The 18,663-nt window shown below is 41.9% G+C and overlaps 1 protein-coding gene across 1 annotated transcript in view; it reads left to right on the forward strand.

The window, feature by feature from the left end:
* The window catches only part of scfd2 (sec1 family domain containing 2), a 354,011-nt gene that overhangs the window by 123,932 nt on the left and 211,416 nt on the right, over positions 1-18,663 (forward strand). The window contains exon 5 of the mRNA XM_034180512.1: positions 7,673-7,967. Within this exon, the coding sequence (XP_034036403.1) occupies positions 7,673-7,967 (295 nt within the window). The remainder of the gene's footprint in view (positions 1-7,672; positions 7,968-18,663) is intronic.

Below are 18,663 nucleotides of genomic sequence, written 5' to 3' on the forward strand. Positions count from 1 at the left end.
TGGGCCATACATTGTAGCTAGGTTATGCGATTATTGACACACGTTACTCTTAACTCAAAAACGTCAAGATAATGTCTAGTGTACACAAAACCTATGAGTAACGTGCCTTAAACCTATGTGTAACTTATATCGAACTTATCTCAAAACACATACTGACGTATGCAGATGTATTTGATGTGTTCCGGACAACCACAGAATTTACTGAATATGTCAGCTGCTATATAATGGCGTATTGGCAGTATTTTTGATGCCTCTGCATACGCTGGCTAAATCCTCATGGTGTGACAGCTGCATAACTTATTCCACATAGCCACTGTATTCGCCAACTTTTTCACAAGTCTGCATCCGCTGGCTAAATCGTCATGTTTTGACAGGCCCACAACAAACAATGCAGTGAGTTGAATCAAGTGAAATAAAGAACACAATGTTTGAGTATAGCACTCTGATTGTGTTTCCAAAATGCCATAGTTAGTGGAAATAAATGTGCTGCTCTAGTCTGCTCCCAGATGTGTACAGTATGATTCCAGTGTGCCAGAGCTGTGAGTTCGGCATTGTAGATGAATGCTGGAAAGAGCTTTAGGCAGTTTGCCCACTCCGTTTCACTTCACTGTCAGTTCTGCACCAAAGACCCTCTTTTTCTGTTGCTCTGGCACCACAAGACGTAGCTGAGAGCACATTTTATAGATTTCCTGAAGAAACCCAGTCCATGCTTTTTCTTACAGATTAAACTAGACCAAAACATTCAGAGAGCTCAAACCCATGACAACCCGCTTTGTGGTAGAATGCCAGAAAGAAAAACACTCAGTACATTTGCATGACACTCCAAAAAAATATGTTCAAAATGCATGTAAACATGTTTGTCTGACTGAAATTGGACTAAATTGAATTTTTCAAAGTCAACAAACAAACATAGTTAATGCAGTTGAAGGTGAAATAATTCCTGCAAGCGGGCTTTGACCCGAAAGTGGATGGAGACAAAGACAAGAACATGGTAACTACTCTCATTTTTAATGCATTTAACTTGTACAGAAAATATACAGAGCTACACTGTTGTGCATCAAACATGTTTGATTGCCAAGTAATTTGTCCGTGACGTAACATGTTAACCAAATTTTGCTCAATACCCACCATCTGATAGGGGTACAGTGCCGCCTGTCATAGTGTTGTCGGATATACTTCATTCAATAAATCCATTTTCCCCACATAGTATGTATTCAGAGACCAAGGACAGTAATCCGTTTGAATGACCAAGTCCCAGTGTAGCCACAGCTCGATTAACCGTGCATTTAAACGTACTGACTGTTCAAAAGAAAATATCTGAAATCTAGGCTTGGGTTGGCCAAAAGGCACACGGGAGACTGGCGAAACAAGAAGCAAAAGTTGGTCTGTTAGGTTAGGCAACTGGAAGATTCCACTGTTGAAGGCTGTCTGACTACATGATGTAAATGGACTGCATTTATATAGCAACTGGGGGATTAAGGACCTTGCCCAAGGGCCCTTAGTGATTTTCCGGTCAGGATGGGTTTTGAATCGAAGATCCTCTGGTCTCAAGCCCAATGCTTAACCAATAGAGCATTACCTCCCCCGTCCATGCACCTCCTCCCAAACTCTGCATCATACATAATTTCATTCTCCCTACAATAATGTAAATAATGCATCATTTTCTTTTGTACAAAGAAGGGTAAACTGATTTTGCTTTGTCAAAGCCAAAGGTGTGTCACTGTGTATTTCACAGTACATATTTCATACAACGACATGCATTCAGGCTGAAATGTGTATATATCTGAGGATTAGGAGACTATTAACAGCAGAAATTGTACTTGATTGATAAAAATGTAGATGTGTTTAAATGCTGTCTTTATTATTAAGTAACAGCTTTCTTAAGTAACAGCAGACATAGAAAGGACAATCAACTATGCAACATGTTTGCCTTGCTGAGTGGAGAAAATATCATGATTTAAACAACATATTGAGCTAAAATATTTATGGTCATTCATGCACAGCATCTGCTGTCACAAATGAGCCCCAGGGAGGTGGACTCAGGTGCAAGAAGCAGTAGATTAAAAATGCACACAGATTTATTGACAGTGAGGATTTTGCTGGTGTCCACAGGAGCAGACACCAGAGGTGATATGAAGTCACCAGCAAGTCATTCTTAGTCATTAATTATCAAGTCACGTCCCAAGTCAAGTCTCAACTCATAATGACCACCAATTGTTTGCAAGCTGACTTGAGACTTGACTTGAGGCTTGCCAATTCATGACTTCAGAATGACTTGACAGTGACTTCATCCCACCTCTGGTAGACGCTGAAGGAGGAGGTAGCCGAGGTCCAGATAGAGGTCCAGAGCACAGTAGCCAGTGCCGGGTGGGGCGCTAAAATACCCTTGGACTTATGAGCATAAAAATAAAACTGAATGTTCCTTTTGACCTCTTAAAATAGGTCAAGGTTGCCCATCTTTGAACTTGTCCAAGGTCTGTGTCCCAAGAATATTTTCAGTTAATTTGAACACCCTGGCAGTAATAGGACTGGACTTATGCTGAGCACAGACAGATGGACGGATGGACAGATGCCAGGCCTTCGCAATACCTGATGGCCTGCTGTCCTTGTATGATCAGTCTGCCTGCATGACGTGCAAGCGAGTTTACTGCCAGCAAAAGCTTGTTAAAAAAAGTTGACATTTTATATGAATTAGTAACATTTCACGAAGGGGATGTTTGCTGAATTGTGACACAACCTGCTAGGATTTTAAAGCAGTACAAAGGGATGTTTCATGAGATTCCATCATTTGTGCTAAATCAAACAAACTTATTGTTGTTAAAATCTTGAAGGCGGTCTGGCATAACGTTCAGAGGGGTGCCATATTTAATGCCAAACATGGAATCTGTCTATTTGTGGCCCTGCGATATACTGGTGTCCTCTCCAGAGTGTACCCTGTGTCACGCCCTATGACTGCTGGGATAGGCTCCAGCCCCGCCGTGACCCTTAACTAGAGTAAGCAGGTATAAAAAAATGGCTGGATTATAGTGCACAGAAAATTAAGTGTGTCATCTAGGTGATTTGTAGGCATCATTTTCCAGCACAGTCAAGCAGACCTGACTAGCATCACATTTAACACTCATGCATCTGAAACATTAATAAAAAAAAAGACAAATATTGAAGCACTTAATTTATTTTATTCTGCTTTGCAAAGGCCTGTTGATATCTGAGAAGGGCCCATCATATGGAGAAAATGGCCCATTACTTCAGGCCCTGGTTCATTAGCCTATGCCAGCCTTTTGAAATATGAATCAATAATTAAATATGATGCTCATACAAGTTGACACAACCAGCATTGCGCCCCTGTTAATGGTACCAATATTATGCAAGCTACCAATGGAGTTAAACTTGTAATTGCATCAACAATATTTTCACGAGCAAAGAGGGGCCTCACGAACCTGCAACAATCAGTAGAGACAACAACGGCTGAAATGAAGGGTGTAGAAAAAAAAAATGCTTTCCTGCAATCGGGAATGTCTACAAGGAGACCCAAGAATTGACCCTCGTTCAATTTGAGTGAAGTGTTTCTTGAAAAATGATGTCAGGGTTCAGAGTCCCTGCAGAGCTTCCCCTTTCAGCTCTTCCTTTTCGCTCGCCACTATTCCATACTCAGATATTCATACGTCATAGTTATGTAGCTGCACAAACTGCTCAGGCCAGGACTGAATGTGTATCAGCCACACGAGCAAGTGTTGACTTTTTTCCATGATGGAACCCTTCATGCCCCCTGTCTTTCTCTCAAACATCATTTGGTGGTTAGAATGAGCGTGACTGAGAAAGACATTTGACTTCACAATGTTTAAGAAGAAAAGTGGTGAGATTGTGCAGATAAAGAACAGCAAACACCAGTAGCTTTCACACGTGGGATGTGACTGACAGCAGGCTCTGATCATGACATAGCAATGATGAACACTCAGAGGAACTTTATATTTCTGATCTGCGTTAGAAATCTCGACATTAACAGCAATACACCTTGTTATTACGTGCACATTCCAAAAATAACGGTCATTTTCCGAGGAATTGCCGACAGTGGTTTATGACGGCCAGCGTGTCAGTGTGATGGAGTTTGTTCGCCATCGCTGTCTTTTCCTGAGCACTCAGTGTGTTGCATCTTTGGCACAGTGAAGGGTTCTTCTGGGTCAGACACTGGATCTCCCCCGACTGGCCCCACCGCAAGCCCCAAACCCCTCATTCTCAATGCAGAGAAAGCCTGTTTGTCTTTGTGGGGGGAACACAAAGCACTTCATAGAGCAATTCCTCGTTAAAGTGAAATATATCCACATATGAATTTGTGGCATCATATGACACAAACACACTGTCTAATGTCAACAATCATTCCCCTTAATGCTGTCGTTGGGAACCTGACTCCTCTTGCAATAACTAAGGTTTTTCCCCATGTTTTTATTTTTTGCTTTCTCCCCTCTGTGACCCCCCCCCTTTTTTTGTTTTGTTCTTTTGCCTTCTATGCTGTTCATCTCACATATGAGCTCCACACCCTTGTTTTATAGATCTATGAGCTCACTCTTATTGTCAGAGTGGCCAGTGTGCTGTGGATCACTGAAGTAACAAATAGGACAGTCAATTCAAAGCTTCTTAGACAGAGCCACATGAGCTGGTCACTGCACCAGCAGTCTATGCAAAGCCATCAAAAATGTAACAAATTTAAGTCTTGGCTCAATATTTCAGAACCGTAAGATAAGCATATGGAACAGTGAGCTCATTCACACTTTGCTCATAGCAAAAATTGCAAGTAAGCCATCAAATAAGATGAAATGTCCAACAAAAATAGTGAAGCGTTCATATCTCGCACTGATCGGCTTAAGTGTTGAATTTCAGGTAACATGCTTCATCAAAGTTGTTCAGAAATCCTGCAAGAATATAAAAGCTATATAACTTCAGTGCCTATCTCCCCTTTTTTTTGAAGGTGAAGAATACTCACCATTTTTTGTACATACAGTGCATCCACCAAATTTAAAATGAGTAAATTAAAAGATTCAAAGACACAAGTAAAAAAATAAAACAGATAAAAAAATAAAAATGATTCATAAGAAAGGGAGTAAAAATACGTTTTAGTCTTGACTTAAAAATGTCCACAGAATCTAAGTGCCTCACAGTCGTCGGGAGATTGTTCCATAGAGCGGGTGCACGATAAGAGAAGAACATTGCAGTAGTCCAGTCTAGAAGAAACAAATGTATGAATTATGGTCTCAGCATCAGCCATAGACAGGATGGGACGAATCTTCACTATATTTTGCAGGTGGAAGAAAGCAGTCCTCGTAATATCTCTTATGTGGAGGTCAAAGGACAACGTAAGATCAAAAATTACCCCAAGGTTCCTTTTATATCTTGGCTGTGTGCTTAAGGTCATTGTCCTGCTGAAAGATGAACCATTGCCCCATTCTGAGGTCAAGAGTGTTCTGGAGCAGGTTTTCATCCTGGATGTCTCTGTACATTGCTGCATTCATCTTTCCCTCAATCCTGACTAATCTCCCAGTTCCTGCTGCTGAAAAACATTCGCACAGCATGATACTACCACCACCATGCTTCACTGTAAGGATGGTGCCTGGTTTCCTCCAAACTTGACACTGGCATTCACGCCAAAGAGTTCAGTCTTTGTCTCATCATGGTCTGAGAGTCCTTCAGGTGCCTTTCAGCAAACTCCAGGCGGGCTGCCGTGTGCCTTTTACTAAGGACTGGCTTCTGTCTGGCCACTCTACCATACAGGCCTGATTGGTGGATTGCTGCAGAAATGGTTGTTCTTCTGGAAGGTTATTCTCGTCCACAGAGGAATGCTGCAGCTATGACAGAGTGACCATTGGGTTCTTGTCATCTCCCTGAATAGGGCCCTTTCTACCACATCGCTTAGTTTAGACCGGCGGCCAGCTCTAGGAAGGGTCCTGGTGGATCTGAATTTCTTCCATTTATGGATGAAGGAGGCCACTGCTCCTCGGGACCTTCAAAGCAGCAGAAATGTTTCTGTACCCTTCCCCAGATTTGTGGCTCTAGACAATCCTGTCTCGAAGGTCAACAGATGATTCCATTGATTTCATGCTTGATTTATGTTCTGACATGCACTGTCAACCGTGGGACCTTATATGTAGACAGGTGTGTGCCTTTCCAAATCATGTCCACTCAACTGAATTTACTCCAGGTGGACTCTAAGCTGTAGAAACATCTCAGAGTGGAAATAGGATGTACCTGAGCTCAATTTTGAGCTTTATGGCAAAGCTGTGAAATTATGTACTCGTGATTTTTAGGGTTTTTTGTTGTTGTTTTTTTTGTTTTTTTTTTAAGTAATTAAAAAAAACTTTCACATTGTCCTTATGGGGTTTTGTGTGTACATGTTTCAGGTAGAAAATGAATTTCATCCATTTTGGAATAAGGCTGTAACATAAAAAAATATGGAAAACGTGAAGTCGATGAATTTACAATTATTCATTTATATAGCACCAAATCACAACAAGTTGCTCAAGGCGCTTACACAAGTAAGGTCAACCTTAGCAACCCAGAGCAAACACACAGGCAGTAAGGAACTTGGCCTTGTTGCAATGCAGAATTGAGGACCTTGTTTTTAATTTTGATTTTCCATTTACACCTTCTCTATAGGTTGGAGTGTCCAATTTGTGTTGCAAAGAAAGACATAAAAAAACCAAAAACAAATTGTAGGATAAATTAAGCCACAACTGTCAGCCTAAGCATATTTAAAGGTCTGCAAAAAACCAAGTCAGATGTTAATGCACTTTTGGTGCTCAATTTCAGTTATGATTAAGCTGACAGTATTTCATTCTAGAGGATCTGGGGGGAACTTGAGTTTGAATAACTTCCGGATGTCCCATATATACAACACAAATTATCCACTGCATCGAAGGCATCCTAAATTATAGTGAGGCAGTCCAACCAGTAGGAGCACTGGGCAGCCATAGTCTTGCACCTGGGGAGAACAGTCCAACACCTGTGGTTTTTACTGCATCAACTCAAATAAAAAAGGCGGCTTTATGCTACTACTGCTACTTCTACTACAAATAATAACATCATTGCAACAACAATAGCATTATTATAATTCCAACAAAATAGCAACAATAATCATGAATAGTGATGATTATTATTCTGAAATACTTTTAAGTCAGTTTCAACATGCTGTGCATATTAAAAAACAAGATTACAGTTAAAAAAAAAAAAAAAAATATATATATATATATCCTTGTCATGTGGCATTCAAGCAACCACTGGAGATTAAGGAAACCGGAGCCTCTTCCATCAGACAGGTCTGGGGGGAGCTCACAAGTGAGCACCTAGTACTTGTATCTACAGCCATGGGGCTTGGTCATGCTCTGCCAGGAAAAAAAACATGGTGTCACCTCCATGTGGGCTCACCACCTGAGAGAGTAAACAGTCTGGTGCGCTGTTCTACTGGCAGTGGACATGGACAGCAGTCTCACACAGCCTGGCCCTCACTCCCGTTAATATAACAAAACTAGTTGGCTTTAAAGAAGTGAGGAAATAGATATTTTTGGATCTCTACACTGCTGTTGATCCTTCTACAAGTACATATCTATACAAGCTACAATTTTTCTTTGTTGTTGTTTTTCTTAACATTCTGTTGTGCATATTTTTCTGTTTGTGGATGTTACAGGCTCTGGGAGACTCTCATTTCCCTGCTGTGCTGAGACAGCTGCTGCCCTTGATGAAGCCTCGCGGAGATGAGGACTCTCCAGGCCCAGGATCAAGGTCTGGGGAGGAGGAGTGTGGACCAGATGAGCTAATTCTCCTGCTGGTCTACCTGTACTCACTGGCTGAAGAGGCTCAGCCTGCAGATGGGTCCGACGAGGAGGAGGAGCTGGAGAAGCTAGAGAGAGAGCTGATAGGAGCGCTCACCCTGGTCATTACCCGAGAGACGGAGCTCAGCCCTTTACTCCAGAAACTCACTGGTGAGGCACAGTTAATTCACTCCCAACTGTTTGATTACTTCCATGAGCTGGCTGAGTTTGCCAGACTTTCTGAGAGGAGAGCAATTAGAGTCAGAGAGTAGGAGGAGCTGATTGTTGATCTCATGTCTGAGCTGTTAATGGGAGACGTTTTATCAGAGATTTCACACCCCATCTCTCTCCTGCTCTGCTGCATCACACATTTCCCTTTTCCTACAGTGCACACACTCTAATTTCAATTTCAATATATTTCATTTATTTAATTTATTTCATTCTACCCCAACATGATCACCATTAAATGATAAATGGTAAATGGGCTACATTTATGTAGCACTTTAACATCTTATGCAGACACTGCAAGTGCTTTGCAATGATAATTCACATCCACACTCACACCCTAATGTCAGGTTGCTGCCCTACAAGGTGTGCAACTGCAAACCGGGAGCAACTTTGGGGTTAAGTACCTTGGCTGAGGGACCTTGGTGATTTTCCTCTCTAACAGGGAATTGAACCAAAGGTCCTCTGGTCGCAAGCCCTCTGATGCTGGTGAGGTTTTCACTTGAGACCACCTATCCTGTGTTCCCTTGCACAGCCACCATTTTAATGTTCTATGATTTGTTTTGATACACCCAGTGAGTAATTAGACCGTGTCATGATAAACATTTGGTGGATGTTGGAGCAGTTTTCCAACAATGGAATTCTGATTCCTTTCAACTCTGAGCCAGAAGGTAATTTTCACAATGTTGACAGCAGCCTTTGCTGTCTCATATCTGAAAACACAATGAAACACTTAATCCTATTTGGGTTGTTTTGTATGTGGCATGTTTACAATGTAAATCCCCTGCTTTCATGTAGTTCTAATATTAAGCTTCCATCAGCTGCACACAATTCAAAAATTGAGAAACACCCTTATTTCTATTGTTATTACACTTGGGTCTGCAAAGACACCTTGACACTTGCACGAATTTGAACTGGCACACAAGACTACATTGTAAACCGCGCATGAACATGCATGGCTGTCACTTGCGTGAACTAGTTGTGGACATTGCGCAATCTTTTTGAAAACGTGTGTCATTGTGTATCATTGCACGCAGAGCATCTGAACCTGAAATTAGATTATGACATGATGTCTATGCGAGATGAGATGCCGTCTATAATAAACATTACAGATACATTATATTATAGACTAGCAGTGGCCAGAGGAGTCATAGCAAGATGCCATGTTGATAAATCCAGGTTTTGATCTTGCCTGGTAGCCCAGACTTGTCCACTGCTGTCAGCCAGGTTCCCAACTGGTCAGTGGTTGCTTGAAGTGCTGCAGTGTCCCTCAAGGTGCAGTCGTAGATTTTGCCCAGGCTCTTAACTGGCTTCTCTCCAACAGATGGGATCTGGATGCCTCTTAGTGAGAACCGAAACTGGTCTGTCACCTTCCCCTTCTTCACAACCAGGGACCTGGAATTGGCTAGCTTGAAGTCCATCCAGGCCCAGTTGGTGAGATGCTCAAGCCCTTGAAGGATCCATCTACAGCCCTGAACCGATGTTGTGGTTACTGTCACGTCATCCATAAATACTGCCGCATACCTGATTTGGTGAGTGGGCCTCTGCACACCACCTCTGCTGACTTCACCAGCATATTCATGGCTAAGGTGAACAATATCACAGAAATAGTGCATCCAGTGATAATGCTCTTCTCAAGCTGATGAAATGCAGATATTACTGTTCCGAGGTGACTCTCAAACTGAAGCAGCTGTAATAGTCCAGTATGAGGTCTTTGATCTTTCCTGGAACATGGTATCTCTCAAGTGATGTTTCCACCAGCTTATGCGGGATAGACCCATTGACATTGGCAAGATCGAGCCAGAGAACTGCAAGATCTCCTTTGCCTTCACTTGCCTCCCGGACCAGCTGTGTGACGACCCCCTGTATGCTCGATACATCCCGGCACCTTCAGGACTCCTTCCTTCTGCACAGAGGTGTCAATGTAAGTGTTCCTCAGAAGGAACTCCATCATACGTCGGGCAATAATGCAAAAGAATATCTTGCCCTCGACACTGAGGAGTGAGATGACCCTGAACTGCTCGATGGTATTTTAGCTCTCCTCCTTTGGAATCCAGACACCCTCTGCATGTCGCCACTGCTGTGCCACCTTCTCCCTCCTCCAGATGACCTTGCAAAATTTCCATAGTCACTACAAGAGTCTGGGGCACCTCTTGTAGACAACATATGGCACTCCACTGGGGCTGGTGCTGAGCTAGTTCTAGCAGCTTTGACGACTTCCTCAACTTCTTTCAAAGTTGGCTCCTTGATATTAAATGCCGAGGTGGGTTCTGGTGGAGTTATCAATATTCTGCATGGCTCAGGGTCTTTTCTTCATGGTATTATAAATAATTACCTTTGAACAAGATTCCAAATGCATTCTCGACCACACAGTGCACACAAGACAACCTGCAGCTGTAGATAATTTCTCTGTGATCCTGGGAGCGATGACAGAATGGTTTCATCAGCAAAGGTCTGAGAGCAAATGCGTCATTGGCTCCGAAATGGCATGGCACAGGCATTATTGTATATATCATGGCATCAAGCGGGACAAAGCAGGAGGCATTGGCATGACAAATTACGTGGCAGTGCAGGAATCAAATTTGTACAAGTGTCAAGGTGGCTTAAGTATTTGAACCGTCGCACACATTTATTTAATTTATTTCATTTTTATAGCACCAAATCACAACAAAGTTGCCTCAAGGCGCTTCACACAAGTAAGGTCGAATCTTACCAACCCCTAGAGCAAGCACACAGGTGACAGTGGTAAGGAAAAACTCCCTCTGATGATTTGAGGAAGAAGTCTCAAGCAGACCAGACTCAAAGGGGTGACCCTCTGCTTGGGCCATGCTACCAACACAGTTGACAATACGAATATACAGGAAATTTTGGGAGTCCATACTGGTGCACAGGACGGGAGGCTTGCCGAAGAAGACACCACTCCCATCGCTGAATGGAGCCGCACCTCAAACAGAGAGAAAAAACCAGAATCAGCATCAGAAAGATAACAAATACAGTATAATTTGTCAGCATTTAGCAACAAGAAAAACAGAAGAAATATGAAAGTGATTGCCGGCCACTAGTCCTAAGCTTCACTAAAAGACCTAGACTTTAGATGAAGTTGAGGCCACGGTCCACTCTCTTTACTAATAACTGAATTTAAAAGGGTAAAAGCATAGTACCATACTATGCCAGTGTGCTTACCATACGAAAGGGAAAATAAGTGCGTCTTAAGTCTAGATTTGATAGTCTGTATAGAATCTGACTGTTTTATTGATGCAAGGAGATCATTCCACAAAGCAAGTGCAAAATAAGAGAAAGCTGTGTGACCCGCAGACTTTTTATTTACCGTAGGGACACAAAGTAGTCCTGTACCCTGAGAATGCAGAGCCCGGGCTGCTATGTAGGGTTAAATTAGGTCAGCTAAGTAGGGAGGTGCCAGTCCGTGAATAATTTTAGAGGTTAGTAACAGAACCTTAAACTCTGATCTCACAGAGACAGGAAGCCAGTGAAGAGATGCCATAATGGGTGTAATGTGGTCTGGCAGCAGCATTTTGAACCAATTGGAGACCCCTAATGCTGGACTGTGGTAAACCAGAAAATTGCAGCAGTCCAATCTAGAAGAAACAAATGCATGAATCAGGGTCTCAGCATCAGTCATAGTCAGGATGGGACGAATCTTCACTATATTTCGCAGGTGGAAGAAAGCAGTCCTTGTAATATCGCTGATGTGGAGGTGAAAGGACAACATAGGGTCAAAAATTACCCCAAGGTTCCTAACTTTGTCACTGTGATGTATGATTCATGAGCCTAGGCTAAGTGTAGCTGGTCAAATTGATGCCGATGTCTCACTGGACCAAGCACCATCATTTCAGTCTTATCAGAGTTTAAAAGTGGGAAATTGCTAGACATCCAGCTTTTCACTGATGCAAGGCAATCTTCTAATGATTTTATGTGGATGAGCTTATCGGCATGTATAACTGAGTATCATCAGCATAGCAATGAAAGGTAATCCCAGAACGGTGCAATATGTGCCCAAGGGGTGCTATATAAAGGGAGAAAAGCAGGGGCCCTAAGATGGACCCCTGTGGAACCCTACATTTCATGCCACTAAGGTTCCAGGTAGTGCTCTTGTACAAAACACAGTGAGAACGACTGGTCAGGTATGATGTTAACACATTTTTGTGATATTTGTCTCTATATCACCACAAAAGAGTTGAAATGATGCAACCCAAAAATGACTTGATAATTATTTACTCATCTCAAAAAAGTTTCAAGTGTCAAGTTTGCTTTAATAACTAAAGAAAACTAAGTGAACCCAGTGACACCATGGCAAGGCACTAAAATTTGTTTTTAATTGTAATATCCCAGTTATACACTTTGCAAAATGGTTACCGGTAAAGTAATGTATGTTCTTTAAGGTCAAGCCACACTCTGATGGATACAGCAAAAGGATTAGCTATGTATTTAAATATTTTGTCTGTTGGCAAATTCGTCAGTCTCCCATGGCAACCTGGTCGCACGGCAAGTTGTGATTCAGCAGCACAAAATATACATTAATCTGTTCGTTTGTGATATTGTGATGAAAAGTGCCTCATTTTCGTCATGGCAGCACAAATTCATTCTAATTCATTCCGTGATGGCTGCACGAAATTAAAATTGAAGCGGTGGAGTCGGGGTGGTTAAAGTTATGTTGGGGGGAAGGAGTAGGATTAGGTTATGTTTAAGGTTAGGGTTGGGGTAGGAGTAGGGTTAGTAAAAGTGAGTTTAAAAAAACCCTGTCACGACAGTTTGACTCATTTTGTGGCGGGAACACGATAAAAAACGTGAGACTGGGCTTCCCATGGAGTTAGGGCACTAATAGATAATGTCACATTTCCACAGAGTTCCACGCTGAGCAGAAGGATTTTCCTGGTTTATAGACAAATATGCTGAATTTGAGCAGTTTGGTGATCTGAAAGCATGATGTCATCTTCATTTGAACTCCGCTGCATTGTGTTGCTGAGAGAGAGAGCACAAGAGAAAAAGAGAGCGAGGACTGAAGAGACAAAAAGAAAGAGAGCGAGACACACAGCTGTCTATTTCTTCAAGACATAGGGCTGCACTTACTGTTGGTCCTTTTTCCGCTTGTTCTGGACTTCTGACCAATCTGAACACCAGAATGAACTGTCGGACAGCTGCAGGAAAAATAAATGACAAGCAGAAAACAAAAGTGCAAACTAATGTGCAGACAGCAAGGAAGATTTATACCTGATCTCTGCTCAAAGTTTGGAACGTGCACAAAACCTTCTGACAAACTTGGCAGAACACCAGCTGACAAGGAGCGCATTTTGTGTGTAGGAAAAGGACTTCTGTTGGACAAAAATTAACACCAGCATATAGAATCAGTTCCTCATATGTTTTGTCGATCCGTCACAGTGTAACTGGAACTTAAAATACTAGATTTGCCAGTAGAGTTTCTTTAAGGGCAGCACAGGAAAGTTCTTGTCATGGTGTTTTCAGTGTTCCTTTTTGTCTTAAAATAAATTATACTGCGCTATTAAAACCTTCACATACCATGCCAGTTGTCATGACATGTTTATTTCTGATGTAAAGTTGTTTATCTTAGCATGGCGGTCTGTGGAGATTAACTCACCTTTGGAACCAGCTTCAAGGAACTGCAAGTTTTCAGACTTCCTCTTTGGCTTAATTTTTCCAACACTGGAGGATCCGTGATGGATACAAATCAAAACTTAGAATTGCGTCATTATTAATGCTGTCTTTTGGCCTACATCATGGGTTCAGGTATGATGAGATTGTATCTATGCATAATAAGGTGTTGGGAATGTCTGATGTGGTTTATCTGCATCGGTGTGAGGAACAAACTTCAGCACCATTCCCACCACTTCAGCCTCTACAGGTCCTTTGCACGTCTGCACTGATATTTTGCAAGTGCAAAGAAATAACTGTGTGGGCATGCTGGTTTCTCTGGATCCTCGGGGCAAATCTTGAGCCCGTGCTGGTTCCACTGAACTAGCCTGTGTGGTAAAGCAGATCAAGGCTGGCTCCTTAGACGAATTAACTGTCTACGTCCACACCACAGCCAGCCGCACCTCCCGTAGTAATAGCGTCTTTAACCTTGAGCTTGTGCACATACGGTCTCCTCCCCTGCCACATAGTTCATAATTAGAGCTACTTTTAGTTTTGGCCTTCTCCCCGTACCTTAGCACACACACCCTGAAATGATACACTGCTCTTGGGGTTTTCATCTTGTACCCCACATAGACTTATATAGTACATATAGGGTTGGTTGGTCTATGTAAAGTAGTAATAACACTGTAGATCCCCTTCGCTGAGTTTTACCCTCCTCTTGCTTTCTTTGCTTTTTCTCATGCTCTGTCTCTGTCTTTTCCTGTTCTACTTGGCAAAGTGCAGCTTGGATTGGAGGGGCCTCTTGGCAAGCACAGACCGAGAGATGTGGCTCATGTTAAAAACCTGACTCTCTGTTATAAACACTTCATTGGAAATTACCCTGTCACGGCGTGCCAGGTGTGTCTTAAAAACAAAGTGGGTGCACATGTTGTATGTTTGCCCATTCACGGGATTTTAACAGTGTCTGCACGTTTCTTTTAACATGTATTTGCATGCATGAGTGTCTGCGCATGAAGGTAGAGTTGCTTTTGTCTTTTGTTATTTTGTTTTGTTTAATCCAAACCAATGAGCTGCTTGGCTGGGTAATGTGAGGCGGGCGGTCGTCTCTCTGCATACAGAGCAAAACATTGATTGTGACATTCTCCCCAATTAAAGGACTCAAATGGGAACCAGACTTGACTGAAACCTGGTCGCCATGAGAACATTGTTTTTACAAATTCGTTATTCTGTTCCCTTTGGCTGTGATAAGCAACCAGACGTTAGCTAACACACTCTGCAGTTACACACACACACACACACACACACACACACACACACACACACACACACACACACACACACACACACACACACACACACACACACACACACACACACACACACACACACACACACACACACACACACACACACACACACACTTTCTAATACAGCCCTGACATACAAATCAGGGTGCACAGACAGGAATTAAAGAACGGTTTGCAAATTCAACAATGCATCTACTGGGAAACAAAGAATCAAGAAAAAGTGACTGCAGAACAGCAAAGAAAGAATGGACAGGGAAATGCAAAACACCTCGCCTCCTCTAACCACATCCTTCTGGGAAATAAAATATGCAGTTTTTTTTAACATTAATGGGTGCAGATGTTGCATTTCTCAAATAAGCCTACAGTGCCTTGCAAAAGTATTTGGCCCCATGGTATTTCACTCGTTTTAATTTGTTTATGCTATTTTACATACAAAAAGTTAATCAGGCTTCTCAATATAAAAAACAATGATCTTCCTTAAACTCAAACTCAAAGCAAATCTCTACAATTTGACATGAATTAATTAAAATGAAAAAGGCCAAGATTGATGGGTTACATAAGTAATGGGCCCCTTTGGTGTAATACCTGTAAATAATCAGTTTTATTGCCTGTTTTCTTCAGATAAGTCAGGGGATGGATACATGAACATTTCCAAGTCACTGAATATGTCTTGTGCTTTGTTTACATCAGTTATGAAGAAATACACACAGTATGACACTCTATGGTAAATCTGTGTGGAGTAGACAGTTCTCAAAAACTTAGTGACTGTGCAAGAAGGAAAAGAGTGAGGAAAGCCACCAAGACACACAGACAACCCAGAAGAAGTTATAGATTCTCTGGCTGGTGATTGGAGAAATTGTGCACAGGGCAAATTTTGCATTGTGCATCACCACTCAGCTTCATAGTGGAGTAGAGTTAAGGAGTTGTTTTTTTTTTTCTTTTCTTACACCAAAACATATCAGATCTAGGCTTTCATCTTAGATGTACTTCCTGGCAATTTGTAGCTAACCATTCAGGTCTTCTTTTTAAGAAAACCGTCCTCTGTACCACTTCATGATGAAGCTGTATAGCTGGTGATTCAAAATGCAAAGCTCATTTTCTATACCCACTTACTGTAACCAATGGTCACAGAGGGGCTGGAACCTATCCCAGCAGTCACAGAGAGAGAGGTGCGGTACACTGTGAACAGGACACCAATCCGTCGAAGGGCCACATATAGACCAACATACACATTCGCACTCACACTCACACCTATGATCAATTTAAAGTTTCCACTTCACCTAACGTGCAAGTCTTTGGAAGTGGGAGGAGGTCAGAGCACCCGGAAGGAACCCAGGCAGACACGGTGAGAACATGCAAACCCCAGAATGGACCATGACCTCCTTGCTGTGAGGCAACAGTGCCCCACCACTGTCCACTGCCACCACCACAAGTGAAAAATACCATGATATTAAAGTGTAGGTGACACAGTATGTCATGTTTTTTGAGTATTTAAGACTAAAATTAAACAACAGTTTGAAATTAATGCTTTCTCAGTGTGTGGTTGCTGAAGAGATAAATATTCGTATTTTGAACTGCGCGTCACTATAATCCAGGAACTTCCGGGCAAGTCACGACATTGGAGAAGGAGGAAAAAGTGATCACAGTGGGAGAACCATATACCTAACAGCCCCATTTGTCTGGCTAGTGATCAGACATATTTCTGTGCTTAAGTGCAGTTGGAGTCAGTGTATTGTGGACCAGTGGCACTTTTTCCACACACTTTGAACACTGCAGCTTAAACAATGATGCTGTAAAATTATGGATTTTTACAGGCTACTGACAGCCCCGTTTCCACCGAGTGGTTTGAGTCAGTGCTGAACGGGATTATACGTGTCACAACGGTTAAGTCTGGCAGGCAGACCCCTTTTGATTGGCAGATTGGCAGGTGGAACATACATTGACGAGTGTGCATGCACTGTGTCGTACATCTTCTCCACTCCACACGGAGGCAAAACTGAGTATTTTCACATTATTTTATTTTATTTTTTTGTGGATCATGGGATAATTTCATCGCATTCAGACAGAATGCTTTGAGTCTTTCAACTTGTGGCGCAAAGCGGCCCGGGGGAGGAAGATGAGGCTACAGTCACAGCAGAGACTTGAAGCAGCAGCCGCAGACACAATCAGCGGATTACACCTGTGCCAGCGCTGTAAGCTGGCACCAAACTGCCGGTGTCACAGAGGGACTTTTCTTCAGCCAGGACAAGGAATTAAATTATTTTCAGATGTTGTTTTCCAAAGTCAGGCTTTATGTGGATATGTTTTCATCAGTCTGTGAAGATGATCTCAATGAAACGGACCGGCAAGACCTTATTTTAACTCCACGTGTGAATGGTTTTAATATTTAATAGTAACATGTTATGCTACTAATGTACAGTACACTAACTGTATTCAAGAAGGAAACAAGATTTATTTTCAGAATAGCTGATATTTTCAGTCCATCGCAGGTGCTGTGTGTCATTTTTCAGATTTGAAATGTATATAGCTGTTTCTAAGGAAAAAAAAAACATAAAAAAATTCCACACTTCCTCATCACTTTTTTTCTGATGTCAAGGATAGTAAAACAAACTTTTTTTAATCTGTCGATTATAAGCAAAGGGCTGACAAAAAACAAGTTTATCATCTCCACCTTTCTTTATTTTTATAATCATCATTCTGTGTTCTGAACTCTGCCAATATCATCAGTGTTGTCAGACTGAATGTTTTCCTCCAAGGTTTCATTGTCATCTAAATAAGGCTCAAAGCCGTAAGCCCCCCCCCCCCCCCACACCACCACCCCCCACCCACCACACACACACACACACCACACACATAGCTTCTTCAGAATCACCTTTAGACTGGACTTGAAAAACAGCTCCACACTAAAAAAAAAAATGTCCAAAAACAGCTCAACCTCCACAGTGTTTTTGCGTTTAATTTGGGCTTGAATTGGCAGGTCCCGTTGTCCCGATGATGTAGCAACAATGTGGCCGTGCCTGCGGGCTGAAATAGAGTGCAGGCTTCAGACAGCTGTTGTTTATCCTTCACCTGCGCACTTATCAAGCTAAACAAAGGCAAAAACAAACAACCACTTTTATTAATTCCTTATAAAATCTTCTCAAGTACACCATATTTTCCAGAGTATGTCATGGTTTTGTTTTTTGTTTGTTTGTTTGTTTTATACGTATACTAGTTTTGGAGGTCCTACAAGATATTCTCAGGTGCAACTTATAATGCTGAAAAATCACAAGTTAATTTATAACAATAATATATAATATAAACTCCAATAATAAAAGTGTGGTGTGACTTAGACTCCTGGATGGAAAATACGGCAATTGAGCTGATTAAATCTATATTGTATAGATATTGGTACATTTTTAAATCAGACCCTCTTCTTTCTGATATTTTTAATGAATTTAATCAAGTGCCCCCTTCCCCACTGAGGTAGAGGACTCAGAGCTCCACCCCCCTAATTACTTTGTTTTGCCCCCTTCAGAAGTTCTCACACCAAATCCTGACCCCAGTCCCAAAGGGGAATTCTAGATCTACTGAATGTGCGCAATGCTACAATTCTGTTAGGTGCATAGATTTAAAAAATCCTCTTTCAGGCAAGAAAGTCCCCATCAAAGCCATTTTTATCTTACATATAAAAAGTCTGATTTCCATCATATCTTGCCCATGTAGTAAATATTACAAGTGTGGTA

Source organism: Thalassophryne amazonica, chromosome 10 (genome assembly GCF_902500255.1).
Source record: "Thalassophryne amazonica chromosome 10, fThaAma1.1, whole genome shotgun sequence".
Taxonomy (NCBI): Eukaryota; Metazoa; Chordata; class Actinopteri; order Batrachoidiformes; family Batrachoididae; genus Thalassophryne; species Thalassophryne amazonica.